This window comes from Oncorhynchus keta, chromosome 20 (genome assembly GCF_023373465.1).
Source record: "Oncorhynchus keta strain PuntledgeMale-10-30-2019 chromosome 20, Oket_V2, whole genome shotgun sequence".
Lineage (NCBI taxonomy): Eukaryota > Metazoa > Chordata > Actinopteri > Salmoniformes > Salmonidae > Oncorhynchus > Oncorhynchus keta.
Window position 1 is genome coordinate 26,273,366 of NC_068440.1, and position 12,500 is coordinate 26,285,865.

The following is a 12,500-nucleotide window of genomic DNA, read 5'->3' on the forward strand; positions in this document are numbered from 1 at the left end:
TCTCATCCCCATTGGCTGTGTGTGCCTGTCTGTCTCTGGGTGTTGCAGTCCATGGGCTGTGGGAGGAGTGGTCGTCATGGAGCCTTTGTTCTGTCACGTGTGGGCGGGGCTCCAGGACCCGAACCAGGAACTGTGTGAGCGGAGGAGAGGCCAAGCTCTGTGGAGGGCCTGAGAAACAGACCAAACTCTGCAACATAGCAGTGTGTCCCGGTTAGTACCATCTCATATACAGTATCAGTCAAAAGTTTGGACACACCTACTCATTCAAGGGATTTTCTTTATTTTTACTATTTTTTTATATTGTAGAATAATAGTGAAGACATTAAAACCTCCAGGCTGTGTAAGGGCCTCCAGGCTGTGTAAGGACTATTTGACCAAGAAGGAGAGTGATGGAGTTCTGCATCAGATGACCTGGTCTCCACAATCACCTTACCTGAACCCAATTGAGATGGTTTGGGATGAGTTGGACCGCAGAGTGAAGGAAAAGCAGCCAACAAGTGCTCAGCATATGTGAGAACTCCTTCAAAACTGTTGAAGAAGCATTCCAGGTGAAGCTGGTTGAGAGAATGCCAAGAGTGTACAAAGCTGTCATCAAGGCAAAGGGTGGCTACTTTGAAGAATCTCAAATATAAAATATATATAGATTGTTTAACACTCTTTTGACCCATCCCGGCTCCGTATCGTGACTACGGCTCAAGCTCATTACCATAACACAAAATGCAAAAAATATTCTTAGAAATATTTAACCTCCACACATTAACAAGTCCAATAGCTCAAATGAAAGATAAACACCTTGTTCATCTACACATCAAGTCAGATTTCTAAAATATTTTACGGTGAAAACATAGCACATATTTATATTAGATCACCACGGAAACAAAAGACAAGCGGCAGCCATTTTGTCCCAGAAAATATAAAATTTTAAAGTAGGATTAAAAAATAAATAATTCACTAACCTTTTGAAAATCTTCATCAGATGACAGTAATATTACATGTTACACAGTACATTTAATTTTTTTTCAATAATATGCCATTTATATCCATAAATCTCTGTTTACAATGACGACATTTAAAAAAATGCTACTCAAATGTCCGGAGAAATGATGATAGCTCCGACAGATAACGTCAGATAACAAGCAATAAACATGACTAAATATACATTTTCTACATATAGTGACAAAGATACAATTCTTCTTAATGCAACCGCTGTATTACATTTATTTTTAACGTTACAGACATCGTTCACTGGGCTATACAATGAGACGGCGCTCAGATATTAGCAGTATGTCTCCTCTACGTTTGGAGTCCACAGAAACCCAAAATAACCACATAAATATTCCCTTACCTTTGATGTTCTTTGATCAGAAGACGTAGAAGGAGTCATACTTACCCAATACATCGTTTGGTTTCACGTTGTGTGTCTCTGTATTAGCATATGCTAACAGCTTCAGCTGAAATGCATCCAAAATGACTTCTGGTCCAGCACTCTTGCGCATCAAAACTTCCAATTTACATATTATATGTCGACTAAACTGGTCAAACAATGTGAAAAATCGAGCTTTATGATGTTTTTAGCATGTAGAACAAAGATCAGCGCGAACAGACAAACCGGCTTCAAATGCTGGATCATGGAAAAGAACGTTCTCCAAATCGGCCGCGCGCAATAGAGTGCATGTTTTTCAGAGTGACACGAGCATTTTCGCGCGCCAAACGTCGAGGGCTCGTGGGATTCTCACAATGAACACGCCATTTAAAAAGCAGACATCGCTCTGAACAAATACATACTGTCCCCAGATCGGTAGCTGCCTGGGAAGGGTGGGGTCGATGACGTCAAAGTTGACCCAACTTTTCTCTTCACAAGAGAGAGTTTGGGAGAAAGGCTGCCCTGAGAGTTCTGCTTTACATACAGACTTAATTTAAACGGTTTTAGAAACTTTAGAGTGTTTTCTATTCAATAATAATTATTATATGCATATATTTGCAATTTTGGGAAAAATTATTTTCAGTTTACTATGGGCACGCACTTCCTCCAAAGGGGGCAGTATTGAGGGCTAGTCTTAAGAGGTTAACACTTTTTTGGTTACTGCATGATTCCATATGTGTTATTTCATAGTGTTGATGTCTTCACTATTATTCTACAATGTAGAAAATAGTAAAAATAAAGAAAAAACATTGAATTAGTAGGTGTGTTCAAACTTTTGACTGGTACTGTACATATACACCTCTATCTATATATATATGTCTGTCTATCTCTCTGTCCATCGGTCAGTCTGTCCCTCTGCCTCTCCTTCTGTGAAGGGCCTGAGACACAGACCAAACTCAGCAACATAGTATTGTCTCATTCAGTACCATCTCTAATACACACTGTATATACTCCATCTATCTGTTTCTCTCTCTCTCTCTCTCTCTCTCTCTCTCTCTCTCCTCTCTCCTTCTCTCTCCTTCTCTCTCCTTCTCTCTCCTTCTCTCTCCTTCTCTCTCTCCTTCTCTCTCTCCTTCTCTCTCTCCTTCTCTCTCTCCTTCTCTCTCTCCTTCTCTCTCTCTCTCTCTCTCATTCTCTCTCTCTCTCTCTCCTTCTCTCTCACTCTCTCTCTCTCTCTCTCCTTGTCTCTCGCTCTCTCTCCTCTTTCTCCCTCTCTCCCTCTCTCTCTCTCTCTCCCTCCCTCTCTACTCTCTCTCCTTCTTTCTCCCTCTCTCCCTCTCTCTCTCTCTCCTCTCTCTCTCTCTCCCCTCTCTCTCTCTCCTTCTCTCTCTCTCTCTCTTCTCATTCTCTCACTCTCTCACTCTCTCTCCTTCTCTCTCATTGGTTACTCTCTCTCCTCTTTCTCCCTCTCTCTCTCTTATTGGCTCTCTCTCTCTCTCTCTCTCTCTCCTTCTCTCTCACTCTCTCTCTCTCTCTCTCTCTCCTTCTCACTCTCTCTCACTCTCTCATTTTCTCTCACTCTCTCTCTCTCTCTCCTTCTCTCTCACTCTCTCTCTCTCTCTCTCCTTCTCTCTCACTAAATCTCTCTCTCTCCTTCTCTCTCGCTCTCTCTCCTCTTTCTCCCTCTCTCTCTGCCTACCATATATCATCTACATAATACGTCATGCACCTCTTTCTCTCTCTTATTGGTTACAGTCTCTCTCTTCTCTCTCATCTCTCTCTCTCTCTGTCTCCTTCTCCCTCTCTCTCTCTCTCACTCTCTCTCTCTCTCTCTCTCCCTCTCTCTCTCTCTCTCTCTCTCTCTCTCTCTCTCTCTCTCCTTCTCTCTCACTCTCTCTCTTTCTCTCCTTTTCTCTCGCTCTCTCTCCTCTTTCTCCCTCTCTCTCTGCCTACCATATATCATCTACATAATACGTCATGCACCTCTTTCTCTCTCTCTCTCTGTCATTGTCTCTGTCCCTCTGTCTTTCTCTTGATATCCTATTTTCGTATCATTCTCCACATCCCTTTCTAACTCTTATCCTATATCTATGTGTCACTACTTAGTTTCTACACTGTCATATTACTCACTCAGTCCCCATATGTCCTGTCCTGTCTTGTTCAATACGATCAGGCTGACATCTCCATTTTTACTACAGTACTCTTTATAAATCTCTGCTCATCTCTTAGATCCATAATAGAAAGCTCAGTTTCAGCACAGATGGAGAGACAGTAAAGTTGTTGCTTTACAGTGGTTTCTACTCCTCTGGCTAGGTGTGTTTTCTCGTTTTTTCGTTCGTTCTTTCTTCCATTTCGTTCTTTCAGTCTTAATTTCTTTTTTTTGTTCTTTATTTCTTTCCTTTTCATTAATTTTTTTCATAATTTCCCTCTCTTTTGGGTTTCTACAGTGTTTGATTGCTGTGGTCCAGCCTCTGTCTCTTTGATATTACCTATTACCTTGTCAGGAGGAGTGATTAATCATTGTGTGGCTGCATTCCAATCTCATTGTCAAGTGCACTGGATGGCTCTATTCCAATTTGGTGCCGAGCCGTTTGGTGTAGAGCTGTTATTAGAACTCCATTGGAGAGGAATGGGGTGGGCCAATCAAAGTCATTGAGGATCTTTGGAGGACACTCAGAATAAGGGGCAGGGCAAGCTTTGATTGACAGTGATTGCAGCCTGTCACAGAAAAGATGTTGTATCTGTCTAGCATGTAACCATTGGACAATCATGCCATTGCGTCCCATGTACATTCATATGTTCAAATTCCATAAATGTGACTTATAGAACACATCTGTCCAACTGGTAGAGGTAAAGCTGCTACAGGGTGAAAATCACTATCCAAGACTTGAAGTAGCTCTTTGTTTTGAAGTCTGTGTCACAATGTCTTAAAACAAGTGCATTAACGAGCATATGGTGCTGTGTTTCAATAATTGGGTTGTTATCATTTGTTTGTTTCTGCTATCTGTATGTGTTTTATACATCTTTATACCTGCCCGTCCTATAACCTGAAATACTCTTGAATATCTTTGTGTGTAATTTATTAGAATATACCTACGTACTGCATGTTCCTTGTTGGTCTGTGTTATTGGCTGGCAGGCTACTGTCTCTGTGTTATTGGTTACAGTCTACTGTCTCTGTGTTATTGGTTACAGTCTACTGTCTCTGTGTTATTGGTTACAGTCTACTGTCTCTGTGTTATTGGCTGGTTACAGTCTACTGTCTCTGTGTTATTGGTTACAGTCTACTGTCTCTGTGTCATTGGTTACAGTCTACTGTCTCTGTGTTATTGGCTGGCAGTCTACTGTCTCTGTGTTATTGGTTACAGTCTACTGTCTCTGTGTTATTGGCTGGTTACAGTCTACTGTCTCTGTGTTATTGGCTGGTTACAGTCTACTGTCTCTGTCTCATTGGTTACATTCTACTGTCTCTGTGTTATTGGTTACAGTCTATTGTCTCTGTGTTATTGGTTACAGTCTACTGTCTCTGTGTTATTGGTTACAGTCTACTGTCTCTGTGTTATTGGTTACAGTCTATTGTCTCTGTGTTATTGGCTGGCAGTCTACTGTCTCTGTGTTATTGATTACAGTCTACTGTCTCTGTGTTATTGGTTACAGTCTTCTGTCTCTGTGTTATTGGTTACAGTCTACTGTCTCTGTGTTATTGGCTGGCAGTCTACTGTCTCTGTGTTATTGGTTGGCTACAGTCTACTGTCTCTGTGTTATTGGTTACACTCTACTGTCTCTGTGTTATTGCCTGGCAGTCTCTGTGTTATTGGTTGGTTACAGTCTACTGTCTCTGTGTTATTGGCTGGTTACAGTCTACTGTCTCTGTGTTATTGGTTGGCTACAGTCTACTGTCTCTGTGTTATTGGCTGGCTACAGTCTACTGTCTCTGTGTTATTGGCTGGTTACAGTCTACTGTCTCTGTGTTATTGTCTGGTTACAGTCTCCTGTCACTGTGTTATTGGCTGGTTACAGTCTACTGTCTCTTTGTTATTGGCTAGCTACAGTCTACTGTCTCTGTGTTATTGTTGGCGACAGTCTACTGTCTCTGTGTTATTGGCTGGCTACAGTCTACTGTCTCTTTGTTATTGGCTAGCTACAGTCTACTGTCTCTGTGTTATTGGCTGGCTACAGTCTACTGACTCTGTTTTATTGTTGGCGACAGTCTACTGTCTCTGTGTTATTGGCTGGCTACAGTCTACTGTCTCTTTGTTATTGGCTAGCTACAGTCTACTGTCTCTGTGTTATTGGCTAGCTACAGTCTACTGGCACTGTGTGATTGGTTGGTTACAGTCTACTGTCTCTGTGTTATTGGCTGGTTACAGTCTACTGTCTCTGTGTTATTGTCTGGCTACAGTCTACTGTCTCTGTGTTATTGGCTGGCTACAGTCTACTGTCTCTGTGTTATTGGCTAGCTACAGTCTACTGTCTCTGTGTTATTGGCTGGCTACAGTCTACTGTCACTATGTTATTGGTTGGTTACAGTCTACTGTCTCTGTGTTATTGGCTAGCTACAGTCTACTGTCTCTGTGTTATTGGCTGGCTACAGTCTACTGTCACTATGTTATTGGTTGGTTACAGTCTACTGTCTCTGTGTTATTGGCTAGCTACAGTCTACTGTCTCTGTGTTATTGGCTGGTTACAGTCTACTGTCTCGTCTCTGTGTTATTGGCTAGCTACAGTCTACTGTCTCTGTGTTATTGTCTGGCTACAGTCTCCTTTCTCTGTGTAATTGGCTGGCTACAGTCTCCTGTCTCTGTGTTATTGGCTAGCTACAGTCTACATTCTCTGTGTTATTGGTTGGCTACAGTCTACTGTCTCTGTGTTATTGGCTGGCTACAGTCTACTGTCTCTGTGTTATTGGCTGGCTACAGTCTACTGTCTCCGTGTTACTGGCTGGCTACAATCTACTGTCTCTGTGTTATTGGCTAGCTACAGTCTATTGTCCCTGTGTTATTGGCTAGTTACAGTCTACTGTCTCTGTGTTATTGGCTGGCTACAGTCTACTGTCTCTGTGTTACCGACTGGCTACAGTCTTCTCTCTGTGTTATTGGCTAGCTACAGTCTACTGTATCTGTGTTATTGTCTGGATACAGTCTACTGTCTCTGTGTTATTGGCTAGCTACAGTCTACTGTCTCTGTGTTATTGGCTGGCTACAGTATACTGACTCTGTGTTATTGGCTGGCTACAGTCTACTGTCTCTGTGTTATTGGTTACAGTCTACTGTCTCTGTGTTATTGGCTGGCTACAGTCTACTGTCACTGTGTTATTGGCTGGCTACAGTCTACTGTCTCCGTGTTACTGGCTGGCTACAATCTACTGTCTCTGTGTTATTGGCTAGCTACAGTCTATTGTCCCTGTGTTATTGGCTAGTTACAGTCTACTGTCTCTGTGTTATTGGCTGGCTACAGTCTACTGTCTCTGTGTTACCGACTGGCTACAGTCTTCTCTCTGTGTTATTGGCTAGCTACAGTCTACTGTATCTGTGTTATTGTCTGGATACAGTCTACTGTCTCTGTGTTATTGGCTAGCTACAGTCTACTGTCTCTGTGTTATTGGCTGGCTACAGTATACTGACTCTGTGTTATTGGCTGGCTACAGTCTACTGTCTCTGTGTTATTGGTTACAGTCTACTGTCTCTGTGTTATTGGCTGGCTACAGTCTACTGTCACTGTGTTATTGGTTGGTTACAGTCTACTGTCTCTGTGTTATTGGCTGGCTACAGTCTACTGTCTCTGTGTTATTGGCTGGCTACAGTCTACTGTCTCTTTGTTATTGGCTAGCTACAGTCTACTGTCTCTGTGTTATTGGCTAGCTACAGTCTACTGTCTCTGTGTTATTGTCTGGTTACAGTCTACTGTCTCTGTGTTATTGTTTGGCTACAGTCTACTGTCTCTGTGTTATTGGTTGACTACAGTCTACTGTCTCTGTGTTATTGGCGAGCTACAGTCTACTGGCACTGTGTGATTGGTTGGTTACAGTCTACTGTATCTGTGTTATTGGCTGGTTACAGTCTACTGTCTATGTGTTATTGGCTGGCTACGGTCTACTGTCTCTGTGTTATTGGCTGGCTACAGTCTACTGTCTCTGTGTTACTGGCTGGCTACAATCTACTGTCTCTGTGTTATTGGCTAGCTACAGTCTACTGTCTCTGCGTTATTGGCTGGTTACAGTCTACTGTCTCTGTGTTATTGGTTACAGTCTACTGTCTCTGTATTATTGGCTGGCAGTCTACTGTCTCTGTGTTATTGGTTACAGTCTACTGTCTCTGTGTTATTGGCTGGTTACAGTCTACTGTCTCTGTGTTATTGCCTGGTTACAGTCTACTGTCTCTGTGTTATTGGTTACAGTCTACTGTCTCTGTGTTATTGGCTGGCAGTCTACTGTCTCTGTGTTATTGGTTACAGTCTACTGTCTCTGTGTTATTGGTTACAGTCTACTGTCTCTGTGTTATTGGTTACAGTCTACTGTCTCTGTGTTATTGGTTACAGTCTACTGTCTCTGTGTTATTGGTTACAGTCTACTGTCTCTGTGTTATTGGCTGGCAGTCTACTGTCTCTGTGTTATTGGTTACAGTCTACTGTCTCTGTGTTATTGGTTACAGTCTACTGTCTCTGTGTTATTCGTTACAGTCTACTGTCTCTGTGTTATTGGCTGGCAGTCTTCTGTCTCTATGTTATTGGTTACAGTCTTCTGTGTTATTGGTTACAGTCTACTGTCTCTGTGTTATTGGTTGGTTACAGTCTACTGTCTCTGTGTTATTGGCTGGTTACAGTCTACTGTCTCTGTGTTATTGGTTGGTTACAGTCTACTGTCTCTGTGTTATTGGCTGGCAGTCTTCTGTCTCTATGTTATTGGTTACAGTCTTCTGTCTCTATGTTATTGGTTACAGTCTACTGTCTCTGTTATTGGTTGGCTACAGTCTACTGTCTCTGTGTTACTGGCTGGCTACAGTCTACTGTCTCTGTGTTATTGGCTAGCTACAGTCTATTGTCTCTGTGTTATTGGCTGGTTACAGTCTACTGTCTCTGTGTTATTGGTTGGCTGCAGTCTACTGTCTCTGTGTTACTGGCTGGCTACAGTCTACTGTCTCTGTGTTATTGTCTGGCTACAGTCTATTGTCTCTGTGTTATTGGCTGGTTACAGTCTACTGTCTCTGTGTTATTGGCTGGCTACAGTCTACTGTCTCTGTGTTATTGGTTGGCTGCAGTCTACTGTCTCTGTGTTATTGTCTGGCTACAGTCTATTGTCTCTGTGTTATTGGCTGGTTACAGTCTACTGTCTCTGTGTTATTGGCTGGCTACAGTCTACTGTCTCTGTGTTATTGGTTACAGTCTACTGTCTCTGTGTTATTGGTTACAGTCTACTGTCTCTGTGTTATTGGCTGGCAGTCTACTGTCTCTGTGTTATTGGCTGGCAGTCTACTGTCTCTGTGTTATTGGTTACAGTCTACTGTCTCTGTGTTATTGGTTACAGTCTACTGTCTCTGTGTTATTCATTACAGTCTACTGTCTCTGTGTTATTGGCTGGCAGTCTTCTGTCTCTATGTTATTGGTTACAGTCTTCTGTGTTATTGGCTGGCAGTCTTCTGTCTCTATGTTATTGGTTACAGTCTACTGTCTCTGTGTTATTGGCTGGTTACAGTCTACTGTCTCTGTGTTATTGGTTGGTTACAGTCTACTGTCTCTGTGTTATTGGCTGGCAGTCTTCTGTCTCTATGTTATTGGTTACAGTCTTCTGTCTCTATGTTATTGGTTACAGTCTACTGTCTCTGTTATTGGTTGGCTACAGTCTACTGTCTCTGTGTTACTGGCTGGCTACAGTCTACTGTCTCTGTGTTATTGGCTAGCTACAGTCTATTGTCTCTGTGTTATTGGCTGGTTACAGTCTACTGTCTCTGTGTTATTGGTTGGCTGCAGTCTACTGTCTCTGTGTTACTGGCTGGCTACAGTCTACTGTCTCTGTGTTATTGTCTGGCTACAGTCTATTGTCTCTGTGTTATTGGCTGGTTACAGTCTACTGTCTCTGTGTTATTGGCTGGCTACAGTCTACTGTCTCTGTGTTATTGGTTGGCTGCAGTCTACTGTCTCTGTGTTACTGGCTGGCTACAGTCTACTGTCTCTGTGTTATTGTCTGGCTACAGTCTATTGTCTCTGTGTTATTGGCTGGTTACAGTCTACTGTCTCTGTGTTATTGGCTGGCTACAGTCTACTGTCTCTGTGTTATTGGTTGGCTACAGTCTACTGTCTCTGTGTTATTGGCTGGCTACAGTCTACTGTCTCTGTGTTATTGGTTGGCTACAGTCTACTGTCTCTGTGTTATTGGTTGGCTACAGTCTACTGTCTCTGTGTTATTGGTTGGCTACAGTCTACTGTCTCTGTGTTATTGGTTGGCTACAGTCTACTGTCTCTGTGTTATTGGTTGGCTACAGTCTACTGTCTCTGTGTTATTGGTTGGCTACAGTCTACTGTCTCTGTGTTATTGGCTGGCTACAGTCTACTGTCTCTGTGTTATTGGTTGGCTACAGTCTACTGTCTCTGTGTTATTGGTTGGCTACAGTCTACTGTCTCTGTGTTATTGGCTGGCTACAGTCTACTGTCTCTGTGTTATTGGTTGGCTGCAGTCTACTGTCTCTGTGTTATTGGTTGGCTACAGTCTACTGTCTCTGTGTTATTGGTTGGCTACAGTCTACTGTCTCTGTGTTATTGGTTGGCTGCAGTCTACTGTCTCTGTGTTATTGGTTGGTTACAGTCTACTGTCTCTGTGTTATTGGTTGGCTACAGTCTACTGTCTCTGTGTTATTGGCTGGCTACAGTCTACTGTCTCTGTGTTATTGGTTGGTTACAGTCTACTGTCTCTGTGTTATTGGTTGGCTACAGTCTACTGTCTCTGTGTTATTGGTTGGTTACAGTCTACTGTCTCTGTGTTATTGGTTGGCTACAGTCTACTGTCTCTGTGTTATTGGCTGGCTACAGTCTACTGTCTCTGTGTTATTGGTTGGCTGCAGTCTACTGTCTCTGTGTTATTGGTTGGCTACAGTCTACTGTCTCTGTGTTATTGGTTGGCTACAGTCTACTGTCTCTGTGTTATTGGTTGGCTGCAGTCTACTGTCTCTGTGTTATTGGTTGGCTACAGTCTACTGTCTCTGTGTTATTGGTTGGCTACAGTCTACTGTCTCTGTGTTATTGGTTGGCTACAGTCTACTGTCTCTGTGTTATTGGTTGGCTACAGTCTACTGTCTCTGTGTTATTGGCTGGCTACAGTCTACTGTCTCTGTGTTATTGGTTGGCTGCAGTCTACTGTCTCTGTGTTATTGGTTGGCTACAGTCTACTGTCTCTGTGTTATTGGTTGGCTACAGTCTACTGTCTCTGTGTTATTGGTTGGCTACAGTCTACTGTCTCTGTGTTATTGGCTGGTTACAGTCTACTGTCTCTGTGTTATTGTCTGGCTACAGTCTACTGTCTCTGTGTTATTGTCTGGCTACAGTCTACTGTCTCTGTGTTATTGGTTGGCTACAGTCTACTGTCTCTGTGTTATTGGCTGGCTACAGTCTACTGTCTCTGTGTTATTGGTTGGCTGCAGTCTACTGTCTCTGTGTTATTGGTTGGCTACAGTCTACTGTCTCTGTGTTATTGGCTGGCAGTCTACTGTCTCTGTGTTACTGGCTGGCTACAGTCTACTGTCTCTGTGTTACTGGCTGGCTACAGTCTACTGTCTCTGTGTTATTGGTTGGCTACAGTCTACTGTCTCTGTGTTATTGGCTGGCAGTCTACTGTCTCTGTGTTATTGGTTGGCTACAGTCTACTGTCTCTGTGTTACTGGCTGGCTACAGTCTACTGTCTCTGTGTTATTGGTTGGCTACAGTCTACTGTCTCTGTGTTATTGGCTGGTTACAGTCTACTGTCTCTGTGTTATTGGTTGGCTACAGTCTACTGTCTCTGTTATTGGTTGGCTACAGTCTACTGTCTCTGTGTTATTGGTTACAGTCTACTGTCTCTGTGTTATTAGTTACAGTCTACTGTCTCTGTGTTATTGGCTGGCTGATTATAGTCTGTCTTACTACTTTTACATTTAGATTTTAGCCATTTAGCGACACTGTTATTGACCACATTATATCAGTAACCAAAAGGTTGGTGGTTCGAATTCCAGAGTCGACCACATATGTTTTAACTGCCTTGCTCAAGGGCACATCAACAAAAAATATAATGTGGTCGACTCTGGGATTTGAACCATCAACCTTTCAGTTATTGATCCAATGCTCTTAACCTCTAGGCTGCCAAAATTGCTAACTATTATCATCCTCACTACAGACTCTTCATCTTCCTAATAAAGGGAATGTTTATGCACAGTTAATAATGAAATAATACATTCAGACAGACAGACAGGAATTGGGAGGGGATATCTGGAGGAGAGGAGGAAGACAGGAAGAAGGAAAGAGAAGTCTTCATCGACTGTTGCACGCCTGCTTGGCTGTTTTAACATGCTGTTGGAGAGGGTGAGGAAGAGAGAGAGAAAGAGAGACAGTCAGAGTGCGAGGGAGGAAAAGAGTGAGAGAGAGTGGGAGAGGGAGAGTGGGAGAGAGAGAGTGGGAGAGAGAGAGTGGGAGAGGGAGAGTGGGAGAGGGAGAGTGGGAGAGGGAGAGTGGGAAATAGAGAGTGGGAAATAGAGAGTGGGAAAGAGAGAGTGGGAAAGAGAGAGTGGAGAGAGAGAGTGGGAGAGAGAGAGTGGGAGAGAGAGAGTGGGAAAGAGAGAGTGGGAGAGAGAGAGTGGGAGAGAGAGAGTGGAAAAGAGAGAGTGGGAAAGAGAGAGTGGGAGAGAGAGAGTGGGAGAGAGAGAGTGGGAAAGAGAGAGTGGGAAAGAGAGAGTGGGAGAGAGAGAGTGGGAGAGGGAGAGTGGGAAAGGGAGAGTGGGAAAGAGAGAGTGGGAGAGAGAGCGTGGGAGAGAGAGAGTGGGAGAGAGAGAGTGGGAGAGAGAGAGAGTGGCAGAGAGAGAGTGGGAAAGAGAGAGTGGGAAAGAGAGAGTGGGAAAGAAAGAGTGGGAGAGAGAGAGTGGGAAAGAGAGAGTGGGAGAGAGACACTGAGAGAGGAGGGA

General features: G+C 43.2%; 1 protein-coding gene across 9 annotated transcripts in view; it reads left to right on the plus strand.

Annotated features, from left to right (window-relative positions):
• Nucleotides 1-12,500, plus strand: part of adgrb2 (adhesion G protein-coupled receptor B2) — a 551,118-nt gene that overhangs the window by 302,425 nt on the left and 236,193 nt on the right. For 8 of the 9 annotated variants that reach the window (XM_052472482.1, XM_052472488.1, XM_052472490.1 and 5 more), the window contains exon 5: nucleotides 49-210. The exons of the other annotated variant lie outside the window; for it this stretch is intronic. In XM_052472482.1, the coding sequence (XP_052328442.1) occupies nucleotides 49-210 (162 nt within the window). The remainder of the gene's footprint in view (nucleotides 1-48; nucleotides 211-12,500) is intronic. 9 annotated transcript variants of the gene reach the window in all.